This window comes from Anguilla anguilla, chromosome 7 (genome assembly GCF_013347855.1).
Source record: "Anguilla anguilla isolate fAngAng1 chromosome 7, fAngAng1.pri, whole genome shotgun sequence".
Lineage (NCBI taxonomy): Eukaryota > Metazoa > Chordata > Actinopteri > Anguilliformes > Anguillidae > Anguilla > Anguilla anguilla.
Window position 1 is genome coordinate 20907133 of NC_049207.1, and position 19889 is coordinate 20927021.

At 46.7% G+C, this 19889-nt stretch overlaps 1 protein-coding gene across 17 annotated transcripts in view; it reads right to left on the bottom strand.

Moving 5' to 3' along the window:
• The window catches only part of ablim2 (actin binding LIM protein family, member 2), an 85196-nt gene that overhangs the window by 21902 nt on the left and 43405 nt on the right, over positions 1 to 19889 (bottom strand). For 5 of the 17 annotated variants that reach the window (XM_035425212.1, XM_035425207.1, XM_035425201.1 and 2 more), the window contains 11 exons: positions 17685 to 17811; positions 14822 to 14915; positions 8394 to 8481; positions 6493 to 6551; positions 5678 to 5716; positions 3206 to 3283; positions 2605 to 2748; positions 2242 to 2274; positions 1596 to 1713; positions 836 to 1072; positions 222 to 290 (listed from right to left, as the gene is read on the bottom strand). In XM_035425212.1, the coding sequence (XP_035281103.1) occupies positions 222 to 290; positions 836 to 1072; positions 1596 to 1713; positions 2242 to 2274; positions 2605 to 2748; positions 3206 to 3283; positions 5678 to 5716; positions 6493 to 6551; positions 8394 to 8481; positions 14822 to 14915; positions 17685 to 17811 (1086 nt within the window). The remainder of the gene's footprint in view (positions 1 to 221; positions 291 to 835; positions 1073 to 1595; positions 1714 to 2241; positions 2275 to 2604; positions 2749 to 3205; positions 3284 to 5677; positions 5717 to 6492; positions 6552 to 8393; positions 8482 to 14821; positions 14916 to 17684; positions 17812 to 19889) is intronic. The other 12 variants (XM_035425205.1, XM_035425209.1, XM_035425204.1 and 9 more) reach the window with 8 other exon arrangements.

Consider the following 19889-nt stretch of genomic DNA (forward strand, 5'->3'; position numbering starts at 1 on the left):
ACATCCAAAAATGGAGTCGCACACCAGTCATGCACAACAATATCACAAGCACTTGGAAACACCAATGAAGGCACACAGGCAGGCACACAGACTGTCAGAACCAAGGCCTACAGTACACTGCAGCTCACACCCAGTCAACACTGAGAGAGGGAGAGCGAGATTGAGAGAGAGAGAGGGAGAGAGAGAGAGAGAGGGACAGGTCTGGCAGGGAGGTGATTTACCGTAAGAGGGCAAACTGAGATGCAGGGATGTCCTAGGCTTATTTTCGAGGAGGGGGTCCTGCTTGTACCCTGGGGGGGAGGGGGGGGTGAGGGGATGAAGCAGAGGGAGGCGGTTTCGCCTGCGTGAGAACAACTTCCTGGGACCACGAGGTCAACGCCGTGCCCTCCCGCGTTCCTTACTGTAGCGATGACACTTCACACCTCCACCTACACTGACAGGTACCTCACCGTACAGAATCAACGCGCCAGCACCCTCTAGCATGGTTCAAGAGTGCAGTCATTTAGACTTACAGCAAATCATGCACAGGCACTTGGTGTGGTACCACCTTACGACAATGCTGATTCCCCCTTGCACTAAGAAGCAATATGAACTCTATGGTAAACTAATAACGCGGTAAGGACAGTCGCTATGATCCGCCCTGCTCTATATCCCAGTACTGCTGAGTTAGGGATGCAGAGAGAGGCTCTGTGACACGGCACTCCAAAAGCAAGCCCCGCCTTCCCAGTGGCGGCGCACAGTTAGTGCTGGTGCCGGCGCGGCATGCAGTGAGACCTCCGCTCCAGCAGAGGGCGCTTCACTGCACACGCCAGGGGGGTACTGCCCGCGCCAATACCTTTGAAGTAGGGGATGTAGCCGTGGTGGTAGAGCAGGGCCAGGCTGTTGAGCGGCAGGGAGCCCGCGTTCCCAGCATGCCCGGCGTATCTGCCGCTGGCGCTGCCGTACGCGGGCAGCGAGGCGGAGGTCCCGGCCTGCCACCCGCTCGCCGCGCCGCCATGTTTGGCGGACGTGTAAAAGGGCAGGGAGGAGGAGTTTCTGGCAGTCCCGGAGTATCTACCCACCACATACGTCTCTGCGCAAACGCCATCAAACCATTCGGGAGGAAAAAGGGTTTAGTTTTTCTGAGGGGTGCACCTCCTAAAAAGGGCTAAATTTACAAAGATTGAGCAGAAGTGATATAGAGGATTGATGTATATTTACACTCTATGTGTCCATGAGAGTGTTGTGGTTGTATAAAATGCTACAGCGCTCCAGTTTGTCAGACGGCATAATATTTTTTTAAACAGAACTTTCTACATTGTGGTTTACGCTGCTATAATAATCTTTTCATCATGCAAAAATGGGAGGATGTCAATGTTTGGATTACGGCATGAAATCCCATTCACTGAGGTTACTGTTATTCTATTAAAAAAGAGAAAAACAGTACACAGAAAAAAGAAAGAAAGACAAAAAAAAACAACATCACTGCCATCGAGACCCATGTCGGCCGCAGTTTTTGCAGGTAATTCTGGGTGGAGCGCATGTGGCAGTTTGTGCCCCGGGGGCAGGGGTTGGCCACAGTGGGGGTAGGTGTGGAGCGGGTGCAGCGAGGGTACCTGGTCGGCTGTAGTTCTGGGGCGAACGGGACGGGGTGTAGCGCCCGTACCCCCCCAGGGAGCTGTTGGAGCTGGGGCTGGACGGCCGTCTCTGACGGGGCGACTTCTCGCCATCGCCCTGAAAAGAGCCAGAGGGGGGGGGGGGGGGGGGGAATGAGATCAGATCCCTCGAACACACAGCCCCACCTACCGTAACACCTACGGGACCTGCTGCGCCTGGTTAGTCATGGTGCTGGCGTAAGCGTTAAAGGAAATAAAGTCGAGAATGCCGCATGCTGACTTTGCACAGCCGGGAACAGACGATGTGCTCTCGCTGATTTACTCTCGTGTGTTCTTTCACAAGCTCTGGACGAACCCAGACAACGCTCCCGAAACACATCCGTAACGTTGCGGCGACGTTTGCGCTGACGCAATTCCCCAGAAACGCTGAGGGGGGGCAGACCGTCGGTCCTACAGAATCCGTGAGTCAAACTGAAACGATGAGCCCCCTGGAGAACTGAGAGTTACGACGAGAGCGTCCAAAAATCAGCCGCCCTAATTAGGGGAGAGGCGGAGATGCTCTGGGGACTGAGGGATGTGTGACTCATCGCTAAAAAGGGGGATTTAAAGGGGAGACCCCATCCCTGAAACGGACTGCGTGCTTTACCTCTGTCGGAGTAGGGGAAAGCAACTGAGGCGACTGCAAAGAAAGGAAGAAGCAGAAAAAAAAGCAGATGAGCAATGAAAGTCATGGCAATATGGTTAATATGATAGATGCACAATCACCCTATACACAACAGAAATTACCCATGGGTATCATTGACCAAAAACATTATTTAAAAACCCAGCGATACTGTACTGTCTCATACAAAGTGAAACAAAACTAAAACAATTACTGTACACTCAGAGCATAACCTTTGGAAAGCCAATATAACCCATGCCTGCTTGCTGGGGGGTTAGCATGAAATTCCAGAAGTTATTAAAAGGTGTACACGCAGTATGGGGCACCACTCGCGCAGTGATAGAATACCTCTCCTTGAATGCGGTCTTCAGCAGGGTAGCTGATGTAAGGGGAGTACGTTAGCATGTCCGGTCTGTCGATGTTGTATATGGCTTTTATCTTCGGCAGGGCAGCCAGGTCCTTGTAGTCCAGCAGCTCGTCTCCCAGTTTAGCCTGTGCGATAATAGAAGACCGTGTTAGCGCAGGGCACAAGCAAACACAGGGAAGAGAGCGGTACCACTCGGTCTCTCAGGAAATGAAACTGATTAATGGATTTACTTAGACTGCACTTTAAATCTGAATGTGGCTGAGTGTGGCTCTGGATCAAATACTCTTGGAAATCCAAAAATGACTGCAAGTCAAAATTCTACAGTGAATTTTTTCTCCCCATCTTGTCCTTTATACTGCTTATATTTTGCACAAATTAGTTACTGGTAACCTAGGATTCTACAGCGGTCACTAAGCTAGGGAGGAACCTCCTCACTCTGCAGGTTGTCTGCAGATGTAATAGAGGTAAGACGGTTTATTTTTGTGAAGCAGACTGCATTTACATGCCCTCCCTAACCCTGTCTTGTTGGCTGCTGGGTTAGTGCACAGCTGCCCCCTGCTGGTGATGAGCGGAGATTCTTACGTAAATGACTCTGCTAGGGGACCCTGAGGCGCTGGAGGCTGGCGCAGAGGTGATGCTCTCGGAGGAGGTCCTGGTCACCTGCAACAGGTCAACATCAGCTGTCAATCACGAGAAGAGCACATGCAAAAAAAAACACGCAAATTACTAGGACTGAGTCACATGTGATTAAAGTGCCATCTAGTGCACAGATAGCCAATTACCGACCTGGAGGACTTTAGGGATACTCATCGATCAGAACCTGATCAGCACCGGGAAACACTGGGTGACACAATGAACTACACGAATCAGGACTCAAGTAAAAATGGCACAATATGAACCAGGGGCCCTAAGACTGATGTACCCCACCTCTAATCTACAGACTAATCACGCACTATGCCTGTCTGACTTCAAGAGAAAGAACGTGAACATGGGCACACAAGCTGATTTTAAGAATAAACAGAGCACAACCAAAAACAAACGGACAGAACCCTGATAACAGGGCCTAGTGATGGCACCCCACTACAGCCTCAAAATGCTCCATGCCTCACTGTGCTTTCAGTAAAGCAGAGCACTTATCTCTAGAGCTCGAGGCTTCATGGGTGGTAATGGAGATAGCAGGTACAACAGTGCATGATGCCCATTTACATGACCCTACAGTAGTAGAGCATCTAACCCACCACACACCATTTAATTCCTCATCTTTACAGAGAAAAAGCACAGGTTTTTGTCCATTTCTAGAGGTTGTGCTGATATTGATGAAACCAGCTGTTTGAGATGTAATTTAATCTAAGTACACTGCTCAGCTTCAGCAGTGTGAGTGAAGATAGCCAGAAATCTAAACCACTTAAACCACAGATGGCTTCACCACTCAAAGGCAGGGTGGGTGTACAGTAAATGAGACCACGCTCCTTGGGTCACTGGCATATTAGTGCCACCTAGTGGATCACCAAGTGCCTGCAGGTTACTGGCTCTCCACGCTGGGAGACGGGACTCCAATCAGTACTAGATCCCCTGTAGCACACTGTGTGCATAGCAGTGTGAAATACGGCCATTGTGGTTGCAGGCACACATACCGGGTGAGCACACAGGCCTAGTGTAGCGATTCTAGCCAGGGCGCAGCAGTGAGTGAGGCAGGGAATTGGCAATTGCTAATTCCAAAATTCTAAACTCTGACCCATCAGCAAATAAAAAATGTGAAATAAGAAATCATTTTACATTGTAATTTTTGGCCCAGTCAATATTACAGATTTGATATTTGTGACCTAGTCGATGACTCATAGCTTGTGCAACTGTAGCACTGAGGTTACAGTAAAAACACATATCCAGGGAGCTGCAGGTTCCAATCTTAGGTGGAGCTTTTGCTGGATGCACTGAACTAAAACATAAATTAGCTGCAGACTGCAGATCCTGATTGTAACCTTATATATTGTCACACTCATTAATCAAGGTCAAACCAGGTTTCTAACACTGAGTGTTCGGTTACAAACTTTCCACTACTCAGTACAAGAGATGATATTTTTGGGACATTTTTGAAAAAAATGAAAGTGGGGGTTCAGTGTTTGTCCAAGCAGGGTAGGCCAGGTCCTTCAATTAACCACTAATTTGCATTTGGGTTTGTTGTTTGAGGTCAGGTGGTTAGTTTCTACACAGTTCCTGATCGTAATATGGTGGGGCTGTGAAATGCATTGTAGCCTCCATCTGCTGTGGTTAACAGAGTGAGTGAAAGAGCACACTGTGTCAGAAAGGAGGCTAGTCATGTGATGTGATTTGCTAATGAAAATATGCATACGGATAATCTAATCAGGCCCAAATTCCAATGGTTTTGAAGTAACAAGGCAGACAGACGTTCAACAAGCTATAAAACATTTTGTTATGTGACTAATATTCTTTTTCACAAAGGGTATTCACCAACTAATGCAATGCATTGTGCGTCACAGCAGAAAACTGTCAAAATGGCCGACTTCTACATCGCAGTGTGTGTTTGTGTGTGCATGTCTGTGAGCGTGTGTGTGTATGTGCGCATGCCTGTGAGCGTGTGTGTGTGTGTATTATAAACATCTAAAACAAATTCTAAAAACCATAGATAGCAGTTTGTTTTTTTGCATTTCCACCCTGCTGACAAAAACAAGCAGCTGTGTCAAATCGGCCAAGACGTTAGTATCAAACCATTTCACCATTTCACCCGCCATTTTCACTCTGCGGTTATTTCAACTAGTAGCCCCTATGGTAAGTGCCATATTGAAGCGTGGCTCTAAATGAGTAAACAGGGAGGGGGCTAGATGGATGAAAGCTGTGTGTGGCTTCAGCAGTGTGAAAAACAGCTCTACTGGAATGTGGTCCGCTACATCGGCTGGGACACAGGGAGGCGGGTGAGTAGCCTACACGGGTCGAGCGGGTCTGGCACAGTTCCGGAGGGTTCTACTGAGAGCGAAGCGGGTCACAGAGTAAACCCATGCAGGGAAAGCCCGTGGGGGAGGGGCTACATTTACACACCTGTGAAGAACCATCTCGGAGCTGAATCCGCACCTGTTTCTGGAAGGAGTGGCGTAAAGAGGAGGGTGGGGGCGTGGGGTTACATTCACCCCTATTACTCTCCCGCTCGCTCTGTCTCTTTCTCACTCACTCACTCTATCATTCTCACTCTCTCTGTTTCTCTCTTTCTTTCACTCACCCTCTTGCTACTGTAGTTCCTTCTCGCTGTCACTCTCGCATGCACACACACACGCGCACACACACGCGCACACATGCATGCACACACGCACGCACGCGTGCACACACACACACACACACACACACACACACACACACACATACACACACACACAGAAAGTGGCCTTTACACATAGCAGTGCATTTACACGCAAATTAAGTATCACTCAGTGACAGAGGGCTAATCGCCATTATTTCAAAGGACAGCTTTCAGGACGCTTTCCACAGGTAGATTTACATACACAGTTAAGTAAGTCCATGTAACTTGGCTTTCAACCACACAATTATGATCTTAGTTGCAAAATGTACTCAGCCCCAACAAATACCAGACTCATTAGGCCCACTGAGTTTGGGGAAAAAACTGACTTGTGTGTCACAGTGACACACTCTAGGCAGAGCTCAGCGTGCTGTGTGGCCATCAGCCATTTCATTCTCACTGTTATAAATATCCATGGAGACTGGCACTGATAAACCTGGACTCATTCATGAGAGAGCCCGTGACTCATCGGGCGTGAAGACATGGGGAACGAGGAGCTGATGAGATTTGGGAGCCCCCCGCGCTGCGCCAGAACACCCCTCTCTCTCCTTCTCTCTCTCACCTTGCTTTTCTCCTCCGCACGCGCCGCCTGTCTGCATGGGGGGTGCCAGATTGAGGAGCCTGGGAGAGACAGAGAACGCCCGTAAGAGAAGCACAGCGGGGTGAATTCATGCTAGCTTAAACAGTGCTGGAGGAATGTTTCAGACGACGATGGCGATTTAAAACAATCTGCTGTAACTGCAGCACACCTCCACACATCAGTACAGACCCTTAACTGAATGAACTCCACATCACATCCCTGTGTTTTAGCTGTCACATCCTTATTATTTCACATCTTATGTCACATCCTAACACAGTCAGCATGAACTTTTCTCATTGTGCTTTCATAACTTTAATTTTCCAGATATAGAAAATAGAACAACCATTGGATGATCACACAAATATATTAATTAAATTTGAATCCATACATATGTCTGGTTATTACAATAGTATCATGACGTGTACAATAAAAAACAATGGAAATAATATGCAGATTTGTCAGATTCAATTAAAAACACTGTAGAAATTCTTTGGAACTGCATCAAAAGAGAAGCCCATCTGGGCAGATATTGTATATACCTAAGCAGCAGGAAGGCTGCTCAAAGAAGCAATGAGACCACACCCTCATAGAGGGCTTTCAAAAAGGGAAAACTCCATTCTGATGTGTCACCTGCCAATGTAACTCATTGTAATAACCTTTATACCAATTATTATCAATTCTACAGTAATACAATAATATTCAGCACAGTTATATTTATTATTTATTTATTTATATTTATTATTTATTTATTTAGCACATATTTTATAACAAATACATTTGGTTAATTTAGTTTCATAGTCTTCTTTGTCACCTCTATGTTTTGTATAAATGCAAAAGGTAGTTCTTTATTTCTGAGGTGTGTTTAGACCCTGGTAAACAGGCCTGTTTGTCTGACTGGAACAGATCTCAGTTTTCCGTAGTTCCCGCCACTGTAAGGGGAACACAAGAACTTACGCTGTGCCCAAAGGCACAGGAGAACAACCAGTCACCTATTAACCATGTTTCCCCAAGGCCACAGTGATGTCCTCACAATGTCGAATACACACCCCGGTGCGCTCGCCCTGTCAGTGTGAGGGATGCTGATAAACAGCACGGTCCCCGCAAGTCGCTTCCAGGAGGAAATAAATTGTCTGGGTAAATACTGCGGACAGCAGTTGGGTGGTAAATCAGGCACTGCACATCGCCAGTGCCCGATCCCTTTATTAAATTTAGAGGTCATTAAATTATGTATCCGGGTTCTGTAGACGTGATTTACTGCATTACTAAGCTCGTCAGTGTGTATGTTGATTCAGTTCATTAGCCACACAGTGAGAGAGACAGAAACAGAGGCAGACTAAGAGAAAAGGAGAGAGGGAGTAAGAGAGAGATCAACAGAATGGCAGTGTCAGAACAATAGCAAGCCAAAGAAAGACCATAAAAAAGAATGAAGTGGGAGAGAGAGAGAGAGAGAGAGAGAAAGTCGGTGAGGGAGTAGCAGATGTTCCTGTGTGTGAGGTCCGCAGACTCCCTGATGAGCAGGAGTGGGGCTGAACACCGTGTTCAGGGGTAACTTGATCACACATGCCTGGCGGAGGCAGACGCTGCAGTCTGAGAGCCTGCAGCCCCTGTCTGAGCCGAGATGGAGTCAGTAGTGCAACCCGAAATCCTCCATCATGTGGGGCCCGGTCCCTGGGGACAGTTACATTACAGCCGCAGGTGATGTGTGTGGCCTGGGATACACAGCGAGCTCATCATCACGGTCTGATTCCCGTCATTAATCCTACTCACTGAAGCTATCCTAATCGCTGACTGCGCAAGTTTGCAGGATGGGAAAGCGACTTGGAGGAGAGAGGTCTTGCCCCCCCCCCCGGGGCATTGTGGGTAAAAGGGCCCACATGGTTTACCTTGCAGGTACATCTCCTCTCCCTCTCCGAACATCTGGTCACATCTGGCGCAGCGGGCGCAGGTTGGGTGGTAGTGCTTGTCCCCAGCCTGCGAGAAATGAGAGAGCTGTTCACACCCACAATACACCCGTCTCATTTAACAGGGTAGAAACACACACACACCATAATGGGGACCTATCTAAGGCTTCTTAGCTTGTGCGCAGTCCACGTGTTACCTTCCTCGCGTGTATGAAAGAAGCGCTCAGTGTAATTCTCACTCAAACCTGGAGCCATCAGTAGCTCTGATCTCTAATACACATCAAATGCCCAACACCTAATTCCATTTATTAGAATATCTGTGGACAAAAAAAGGTGGTTCACTTTCTGCCAATATCCCACCAGTAACCATAGGTGCATTTATGACATTTGTTTGTTTGCCATGACTGTAAATCAATTTTGCACTCTTGCCTTCTCAAATTCAGCAGACTTATGTTAAGACATTACAAAGGACCTAGATAAAAAATATTGCAGCCATACTTACAGTGATCAGCCAGTGGGTGGCACTGTGGCACAGGTTAAAAAATATTTCCATTTACCTTACTGCTTATGCATGAATGATGGATTTACTGATGCATGAATCTCCTAGTATACCATTAAAAACAGATTTCTTGTGTCAGACCACCTGATCTCAATCTAGTGTTCAGTGTAAACTCTCATCTGCCAAACCCATGCACTACAGTATGTGTGGTGATAGAGGTACGTGGAACCTCTGGGCCAAGATGCTAACAGGAATACTTTGTTAATGTTACGACTTTTTGTTTTTTAATAATACCACAAGCATGTTGAGTAGCTATAGGCAGGTTCTTTATTATTACTGATTGAGTTTCACTGATAAAAAAGAAGACTCGGACCCAGGTACACAAATCATTCACCCATTGACTGAAGCTGCACTGTGCAGTGAACTATACAAATTTATAGCACGGTTCTGCCTGCTGCCAAACCCTCATCCATGGATTCCTCATCCATCTCTCTCTCCCTCTTTGAATGATGGATGCAGTTCTTAAATGGGAATGCAAGCTTTAGGTGACAAATCACCCAAGTTCTGCCATCTGAAGTGCCCTTTTCTCTAAAATGCCAAGCTCTTCACAGAGTGTGAATACAAAGCTTTACCTTAAGACAGTGTATCCAGATACCTCAAATCCCCCATCTTCAATTAATCTCCCATCCAAATGCTAAATGCTATTTCACCAGATCACAAAATTCCTCATCTATCACTCCAATACACATTTAAACTGAAACATTCTCTGGCGCCCCTAAACAGGCTGCCCTCATCTGATAAAGGAAAAATCTAACCTTCACAGAAATCCCCCTTCTCTGGTGCCTGGTGGTAGATCACTATGATGCAACATGAAGCTTTATGAACCCAAAAGTGGGAGTGGTTAGCAGTGGTTTGAATAAAAATATACAGACTCCGCTCTGTAGAGTAAATTGAATTATAGGATTATTCTATTAACAGGTATGAAAGAATCCATACTCCATACAGCTAATGTATGATTCATTTTAAGTATATACAGTTACTGCAGTAATTCAGAATCTCCTATTGCTATTTGACAGCTCAAGTGGTAAACAAAAAAAGTAATATAAAAACCTGTAATTTTAAATAATATACTTAAATTTACACTGGTTATAACAGCCACAGATTAAACTCGAGTTTTAATGATTTTAGCTTCCATTCCAGTCATTTAATCTATTAATAAAAATGATTAAAAACTCGTGCCTGCACCAGACGCGGAGGGCGACATAGCTCAGGAGGTAAGACGATTGTCTGGCAGTCGGAGGGTTGCCGGTTCAAACCCCGCCCTGGGTGTGTCGAAGTGTCCTTGAGCAAGACACCTAACCCCTAAACTGCTCTGGCGAATGAGAGGCATCAATTGTAAAGCGCTTTGGATAAAAGCGCTATATAAATGCAGTCCATTTACCATCCATTTAGACGCATGGTGAACACGTCTCTCCTGTGAGAGTGGCCGCCACAAGGGGAGCCTCAAACAGACCTGACCCAGGAAAATGAGAGCGATGAACAACCGGAAGCCTGGATGATAACAGATCGCTGCTCTCTTTCTTTTTTCTCTTTCTCTTTTTTTACATGACAGAATGTAGGGCAGCACGGTGGTGCAGCGAGTAGCACTGTCACCTCACAGCAAGAGGGTCCTGTGTTCGAGGTAGGGGATCATACAGCCTGGGCCATTCTGTGTGGAGTTTGCATGTTCTCCCCATGTCCGCGTGCATAGACACGCAGGTAGGCTAATTGGAGACGCTAAATTGCCCATAGGTATAAGTGTGTGAGTGAATGGAGTGTGTGTCCTGCGATAGATTGGCAGCCTGTCCAGGGAGTATTCCTGCCCCTCGCCCAATGCACGCTGGGATAGGCTCTAGCACCCCCTTCGACTCTGACCAGGGTGAGTGGGTATAGATGATGGATGGATGACAGAATGTTCTTCTCCATTCTTTGTTGTTAAAGATAGTTCTTTTCACCATGGTTTTTGGCTCGTATCTCCTAGACAGAAATATATCACCAAGTTGCTGCCTCGTTACCTAGAACTGAGCAACTTGTCTCTCTGGCATCTGCCATTTGTCCAGGCTGACAGTGGGATATCAGGAAGTTTAGTATCAGATTCTACTTCCTGGAATAAGACTATAAATGACACGCATCCTCACGCTTATCACGCACACCGGAACACTTCTGGTACAGAGACAACAAGGTTTCCCTAAATCCCTTCTTTCCCCCCTGCAGATAACAGGAAACAGATTATTATTCATGTGAAATGGAAACACGCAGAGTGTGTAATCCCTCATGCGAGTCTTTAGTTTAATATTTATTACTATTTTGAAGCAATGACAAAAGCAATCACTATAAATGTATGTTTGGAAAGTCCTGTTTAATTGCAGAATGGCATATCGAATAGGACCAGCTGCACCTCAGTAGACCAGTTGTTTCTGGGAAGCAAAATATTTTTTGGTTGTGGAAAGTTGTGCCTCATGATTTTTCCAGGTTGCTAACACATGTTTCTGCAAAAACAAGTTTTCTTGTGGAAAAAAAATATATGCATCATCTGGACACATTTACAGTGTAACCAGAAAGCTGTGGTTTGGGAGCGGCAAAAAAACACTGCAAAACACAAGGGTGCAACAACGCAGTTATTTACCACAACCTGACTTTACACAACCTAATAGTGAGAGAGGGGGGGAGAGGGCACATGAGGGGAGAATCAACACTCTTTCACATTAACCTTGGCACCTGCCAGCTAATAATAGAGACTCATGATTATTAAGGGGAGTTATCTCAGTGCTGCACACTCTTAGAGACCCTGTGTAATCAAAGACACTATTTTTAATTGCTACACATAAATAACCAAGGAAAACAGTATGGTGACAACCCTATTAAACCTATTTTATTCAGCTTATTGCTAGTCATTTCTTAGCCATACTAATTGCACGGTTGTGATTACGACAGTGATGATGATTGTAATTGTCTTAATTGCTGTCAAGCGAATGTATCTGTAATAATTTCATAATTAACTCCACATTAACATTTTCGCAATCAGAAGTGCCACCGTTTTGCAGGCAGCCAATCAGTGAACTTGAAATGAACATCGATACAAATAGGACATGCCAGACCTCCAGCACTCATGTTAAGAAACAGTGCAGACCGTATCTGGTAAATGATGCATAATTGGAGGTAACATCAGGGTTAGGGTTAGGGTGGGTCCGGGTGCATATCATCACCCTCTAACACCCCCCACTGGTCAAGAGGGTGTTTGAGGTCTGCTTGCCATAGCTGCACATGAAGTGTCTTCCTCAGACTCTTGTTTGTGTGAGCTAGGCTAGTGGACTGTTGAGTGAAAAGAATCAGTTGATGACATCACATGCTTCAGAGGGGAACGTGTGCTTGTCTACACATTGTCTACACACCTCTTCTATATCGGGTGTGAAGATTGCAGCAATTGCACACAAAATCTGGCAGGAAATGGGGGGGGGAGGGTGGTGTACTGGGTCTTTAATAAAGGTAGACGAAACTTAGCGAAGTTCTACATCATTTTGAGAAAAAAGGTATATTTATGATGCGTAATAAAAAGAAAGAGTCTGGAGCCCTGGTTTACCAGTGGGTTCAAAAAATGAATTTACTGCAGGTAAATAAAGACTCTAACACACAAATAACAACAGGGGATGGGCGAAAAGATCAATTCTCAATATGAGAATAGATTTCATAAAGAAACCTCAGAGAAGAGCCTCATTAGGGACAGGCTAAAAGCACTCAGCTGAGTCTTTGAGCTTGCGGATCAATGCGGCCCTGACGTGGAACACGACCTCAGTGCCCACTGTCTTATGCGACGAGATTAATCAGGGAACAAGTACTCCATCTCCCCTGTCTTTCCCTTAACAGGGCTGTGGCTTTTGCATTGCTCCAAAGGAACAGAACCTCTCCACACTCTCTGCAATACCGTCCACAATGCTTAAGAAGTGAACTTCAACTGAAAAACTGTACAAATATAGCATGCCAGACCATCAACATCAGGTTCAGGTGTGTATCATCACCCTCTCGCGACCCCTGCTGGTCGATAGGGTATCTGCAGTCTGCTTGCTAAAGCTTGTTAATGTGCCTTCCTTAGAATCTTGTTTGTGCAAGCTAAGCTTGTGAAAAATGATGTGAAAAGAAGCAGGTGATGACATCACATGCCTCAGAGGGGATGTTTACGAACACCCTCAAAGCACACGTTCACATTGATCTGCCTGGACACACTCCTCCCACACACTTTCGGCAGTGACACTTTCGGAACCTCCACGAGGTTCAAGAACTATGACCTACAAGCGCAGCTTCCTAGCAACCCCACCCTAGCTGTAACCCCGCCTCTTTCTGTGACCCAGACTGCACTCTAAGCTCTCTAAGTGTTCCAGGTGTCCTTCGTCTGGGTTAAATGTTACGGCATGTCATTGAAGAATGGCTACAGAGGCCCAGCGAGCACATTGTGTCTAACTGAGAACAACATACTGCTGCCACTCGGCAACCAGGCCATTTCAGTTTAACGCGTTGTGATGTGACAACAAAGTATCAACATCTTTAAATAGCAGGGAAGCTCCCCAGCATGGTATCCACTGAATCAAGGATCTCCAGCCCATGCCTGCGCTTGGCATTTTCCCGCTGCCATGACGACCGTTCCGCGGTAGAGCGAGTCGGACCGGCACGGGTCCTCCCCCGTGACTTCAGCGAGCGCCGCTTCAGTCCTTTTCCCTCCGTAACTCAATCTCTCGCCGTCTGAGGAACCGCAACGGATTCGCCTGAACCTGAGATCAACCGGCTGCAGGTATCGAGCCCCACGCTGCTGTTTCTGAATCCGGGCTGCAGGCACACAACGCGCGTTCTGCATGACAAAATGCGCCCCGCAGTTTTTTAAGAGGATGATGTAATGATAAATAAAACCTCCACGGAGTATAAACATACCGATTCCATCCGGGAGTCCTTATGAATATGGAAACTGGATATGAGCTTATGAGGAGAGGGGGAGAGAGAAGGCAGAGAGAGGCATTGTTTTTCGGTGGCTGCCCTCCATTCACGCGGGGGTTCACAATGCGTTCGCCCAGGCCCCGTACGGCTCCGCCTCCCTCGAGAGTATCCCATGACCCTCGGCTCGCCCCGACGCAGAACGGGACCTTTCACACAGCCATTTCCCTGTGGCGCCGATCTCTGATCTGCTCCTCTGTGGAGGGTCTCACTCAAAGTGTGTGTGTGCGTGTGTGTGTCTGTGTGTGTGTGTGTCTGTGTGTGTGAATCTGTGTGCATGTGTGTGTCTGTGTGTGTGCATGTGTGTGCGAATCTGTGTGCATGTGTGTGTCTGTGTGTGTGCATGTGTGTGCGAATCTGTGTGCATGTGTGTGTCTGTGTGTGTGAATGTGTGTGTGCGTGTGCGTGTGTGTGTGTGTGTGTGTCTGTGTGTGCATGTGTGTGTGTGTGAGGAAGGGGAGTTCAGTAGTGAGAATGATACCTTCTATCCGCAGATGTACATTACCCAACACATATCTTGGTTGTACAGAACAGTAAACAGGCTGGAGATGATATATGGCAGCTTTGATTCATACAACCACAGCAGAGTCCTGTTCTGGATCAGATATCTGCATGGATCCACAGATAACTCCCATAAAATACAGCTGGTGGGTGGATCAAAACATGAGACCTTGGTGTGTGTGCATGTGTGTGTGTGTGTGTGTGTGGATGGGTGAGGGGTGGGTAGTGAAAACACACGGTTTGGTGAGAGAGTGTATGGTCGGGGTGGGGAACATGGCATAGCTAAACTGATATAAACTAATGTAAGTCGAGTCTCAGTGTAATGATAATGGTGAATGAACACACACTGCATGTAACAGTAAGGCCAGGAGGGCAGCCAGCCTCCACTTACCTCCAGCACCTTGCCAGTGATGTACTTCTTGCAGTTCTCACACTGGATCCCGTACATGGCGTGGTAATCCACCTCGCAGTAGGGGATCCCATCCCTGCAGAACGAGAGGCCCATAGGAAGTGGTTAGGCCCAACTGACAATGGTAACTATGTTAAAATATTCAAGGATCTGTACTCATCTGTAGCAAAATTTGACATTTCCAGACATTAGTCATACAAAGATATTATAGTAATTCAGTAAGAGAGAGAGTCCTGTGAGCACAGTACTGCATCTGCTGGCAGTTAAAGTTTCTGTGTGCAAAAGCAAAATGTCATGTCAAACATCTTCTGAAGAGTTGATCCACAGTGTGAATGTATGGAAGCCTGTTGGGGCCAGTCTTAAACAGCTCTTCGCTTCTCTCCTTGTAAGAATCAGGTAAATTATATCAGTAGTAATCACTGCTGACAGCATCAGCACCACTGTTTCAGGCAGAGGACTAAGACAACCAGAGGTTTAGGTGAGCTCACCCAAGCAGGAAGCTTTAACACAAACTAGCCTTCCCCCTGCTCGCTCTCCCTCTGTTTCTCTCTCTCTGTTTCTCAATCTTGCTCACTCGCTCTCTCTCTCACTCTCCTCCTCCTCCTCCATGTTATCCCATTCCCATGCCCGCACTCACATTGTCGCCTCATATTTCTGCCTCTTTCATTCACCTTCTCTCCCCCACCCCTACCTCATACACTCTGCCACTCCACCTCAATTCCAACGCTCTTACCCCTCTTTTCCTCTCCCTTCCTCTACCTCACTCCCCCACCTCCCTCCCTCCCTCTCTTAATCAGAGAGCTGATAACCGGAGCACCACAGCACAGCCGCTAAATGCCAGTTCCCTAGAAACCATTGACTGTGTGTTTGAGGATTTGCCCCTGCTCCCTTTGAGATGAGTCACAGGTGAGGACCCATCAGTTTTCCGCTTGAGAGCATACTGTGTGCCACATCCCCACTGAATGGCAGGCTCCTCCACTACAGGCACACATTTTACATCCAAACATCTCTCACACACACACACACACACACACGTATACACACCTGTGTGAGAGCAGTCGAACCGTGCCCTTTAAATGTTTAAATTCTGAATAGAGCTGCCTGCAGTACTGCAGTGTCAGGCCAGCCCCAGATCAGCGAAACGACTCCTCTCAACCTCAGCTGATCGATGGCCTTAATTGCGCATTTGCTTACTTCCCAAATTAAAGATGGTTTACTGTGCTGAGCTTCACATCTGATGGAAGTACTGTGACATCAGATCCGAAAAACCAGGACAAAACATAAGAGGAACTAATGCAGCAAATGAATGAGAGAACAAGTGAGAACAGGAAATCACCCAATAAAGATGTTGTACTGCCTCTTCATATCGGATGCTGTCTCTCCACGGGTGCATTTCACTAATTCAAACCAATGACTACAAATGACTGCATTAGAATAATATCTATACACCACGATGATTACTCAGGCTCTGTTCTGTCCTGCAGAACAAAAGTAAAAACAGACAGGACAACATGGTGCTTTTATGGGTATGTTATGTTGTGTTTTGAGCAGTATGAGTCCAGGGGAGACACATGGGCTCCATTTACACTCCAGGGCTGAATTGGAAGGGATGTGTTGGGCCGCTGGGATTGAGGGTTTTGAATAACGCTGTTATCGGTGCAGGCTGTCTTCCTGTCTGTAATCTGGCATCCGAGGGACTCTGATAGCGTTTGACAGAGACAACTGTGGACTCACCCCTATGGACCACCATGTGCAGAAAGACACACATAACCTCTCTCTTCTCTCTCTTTCTCTCTCACACACACACACAATCATACATACTATACAATTACACACATACATATTTACTGTACATGAGTACACACATACATGTATTTACACATATAAACGCATACATGCACATGCAATGCTGGCATGCACACACAAAACATAGACAGACACACACGCACACACATAAATGAGTACACACATATACATATATACACATATAAACACACATACTGTATGCCAATGTAATGCCTACATACACACAAAACAGACAGTCATGCAGACACACACATAGGGGATTTGGCCTGTTTTTAAGCAGCCACAGCTGTCCTGTTTCCTTGTGAGTAATGAAGCTGGAAGCAGGTGTAGCTCAGCTGAGAGAGGGACACATGCTCACTTAATCAATGCAGCGGTGGAGCTGCAAAATGCAACTGCAGCATTTTCGTTTGCCTTCATCATGCCTCCTCTACCTCCCTTCCCCAAAACCCTTGTTTTCCTCAGCATTCCACCCCCTTATGTCTCAAAACAGCCCCCTCACATAGCTATCTGCCCTCCAACAGCTGCAGAAAAAACAAAAAAACACCTCAAAAAAAACAAAAACATCTCTCAAAAAAAACATCTCTCATACCAGAGATGTACTGGGCCTCTCCATCTTCCTTTAAATTCATGAGATGTCTTTGTGATTTGATCCCCACAAAACCTCAGTTCTTTCATTAGCAGTAGCTATTTAATCAGGCTTGGAATCAGGAGCCAATGGGTTTGAAAGAGGGGGGCTGATATCCACCATCTACACTTGAAAAAAGCAGAATCTACCTACTGATGTCGCCCTAAGATTTGGTTCAGGTCCCTGGAGCCCCACAATCTTCAGCTAATTACTTCACCACTGAAGCACCAGTAAATAACACCTCAATGAGCACCACAATAACACTCATTAATTCCCAGGCTGTCGTAGGGGGTGCCATGCCACAGTCATGTGACATAACTGTGACATCACCACTGTGATGTGGTGTGGCATTATCATGGTTATCATGGTTGGTGTGCATTCATGATTATGAGTGACTGGGTAGGTGTGACTCACTTGCTGATGTACTCGGCGTTGAGCACTTTGTTGCAGATCTTGCACTTGAAGCAGCCGAGATGCCAGTGCTTGTCCAGGGCCACGAGGGACTGCTCGTTCTTAAACTCCTTACCACAGCCACAGCAGTCTGAGGGGCGGAGACAAGAGGGGCTCTGTCAATCACCGGCATCCGTCCACCTCATCATCCCTCCATCCACCTCACAACCCCTCCATCCACCTCACAACCCCTTCATCCACCTCACAACCCCTTCATCCACCTCACAACCCCTCCATCCACCTCACAACCCCTCCATCCACCTCACAACCCCTTCATCCTCCTCACCATCCATTCATCCTCCTCATCATCCCTTCATCTACCTCACAACCCCTCCATCTACCTCACAACCCCTCCATCCACCTCACAACCCCTCCATCCACCTCACAACCCCTTCATCCTCCTCACCATCCATTCATCCTCCTCATCATCCCTTTATTCATCTCACCATCCCTTCATCCTCCTCATCATCCCTTTATTCATCTCACCATCCCTTCATCCTCCTCATCATCCCTTTATTCATCTCACCATCCCTTCATCCACCTCACCACCCCCTCATCCATCTCATCATCCTTTCTTCCCTTCATTCATGAATATACAGTATTTAAATACATGGCATTTAGTCTTCTGTTTCCTTTAGCTATCTTTCAGAAAGGTATCCTGTTAAAAGGAGATCATTAATAGTAGACTTTGGCTGGGTTCTGAGCTTCCGCACCCCAGATTGATGATTTTGGGAGATACAGAGACAGCGATCCCCTGCAGTGAGGGATACTGTGTTATTTTTCCACATCCTGGATGTGTTTCTGGCGGGAGATGAGGAGTGTGCTGTATGCAGAGAGGAATCTGATGAATCCGTAATGGCAGCAAGTACAGAGCTGACCTTTTCAGCTCAGTATTTTTGACTTCCATGTGGGTGATCGCTATCTCCTCTGTGGTTATTCGCTCAGCCCAGCTGTGTGTGTGTGTGTGTGTGTGTGTGCGCGTGTGGACGCGCATGTGTGTGTGTGCGTGTGTGTGTGCGTGCATGTGGGTGTGTGTCCATGTGTGTACATGCGTGTGCGTGTGTGTGTGAATGTGTGTGTGTGTGTGTGTGTGTGCGACTGCAACCAGTACTCAGCTCCACTGCTGTGGGTGTAATTGTGGGTTCTCTGAAGCTCCTCTCATTGGGTGGGCTGGGTGTCTTACTTTGACCTCTCATTCCAATCTCCTCCTCTCCTGTTTTAACCTTCAGCCCTCAGTTAAACACATCATATCTGTATACATTTGTACTTTGAGTTTAAACTGGGAGGATTTCAAATTTAATTTGAAAAAACACTCCTTTACCTTTACATATGCCAATCAGAAATACAATGTACTGTTCAGATGAACCTTGAACACACTACATGAATTCTCCCGATAACATAAAACTGAGCCTCCTCCGGGCTGAGTCCCTGCATTGAAGCTGTGGTATTCCCACAGGCAGTCACACACATGGAGGCTTGTGCTGCGACCTGCTGTCTGATGACCTTCATTCTGCGTTTAGCTCCATGGGGAGGGCTGACACACTGAAGGTGGCGGGGGGTGCAGGGATTGCAGGAGGAAAGGCACTAGACTATATGAGCACGGTCCTCAGCAGTGCAAATAGAACGCCCCCCCTTCCCCAACACACACACACACACACACACACCACTACAGACAGATCCGGCAGGCATTAAGCATTTATATTCTGCACACAGAAGTCAGTACATTTTCAGGCTGAGTTGGATCAATAATACCACCGCACCAAAAGTATTTCATTTTACATTTACGATTTAAGCATTTATCCAGAGTGACTTAAAGTCAGTGCAAGCAAAGAAATAGCCTAGATTCATAGATCACTAGAATTCCAATAAGTGCAATGGCCAGGCCATATTCCACTCATCAAATGACAAAGAACTAGAGCTACAGGCAGCAGGACAGGGAGAGGGAGAGGACTCGAGGCTGACTGTCTATGAGAGTGAGTCACAGTGCACAACTTGTGGGAGTGAGTCATGAAAGGGGACAGGGAGAGGACTCAATGCTGACTGCCTATCAGAGTGAGTTACAGAGCACTACTTGTGAGATTGAGTCATGGAGCAGAAGAGGGAGAAGACTCAATGCTGACTGCCTATCAGAGTGAGTGACATAGCACTTGAGGGTGTGAGTCTGAAGAG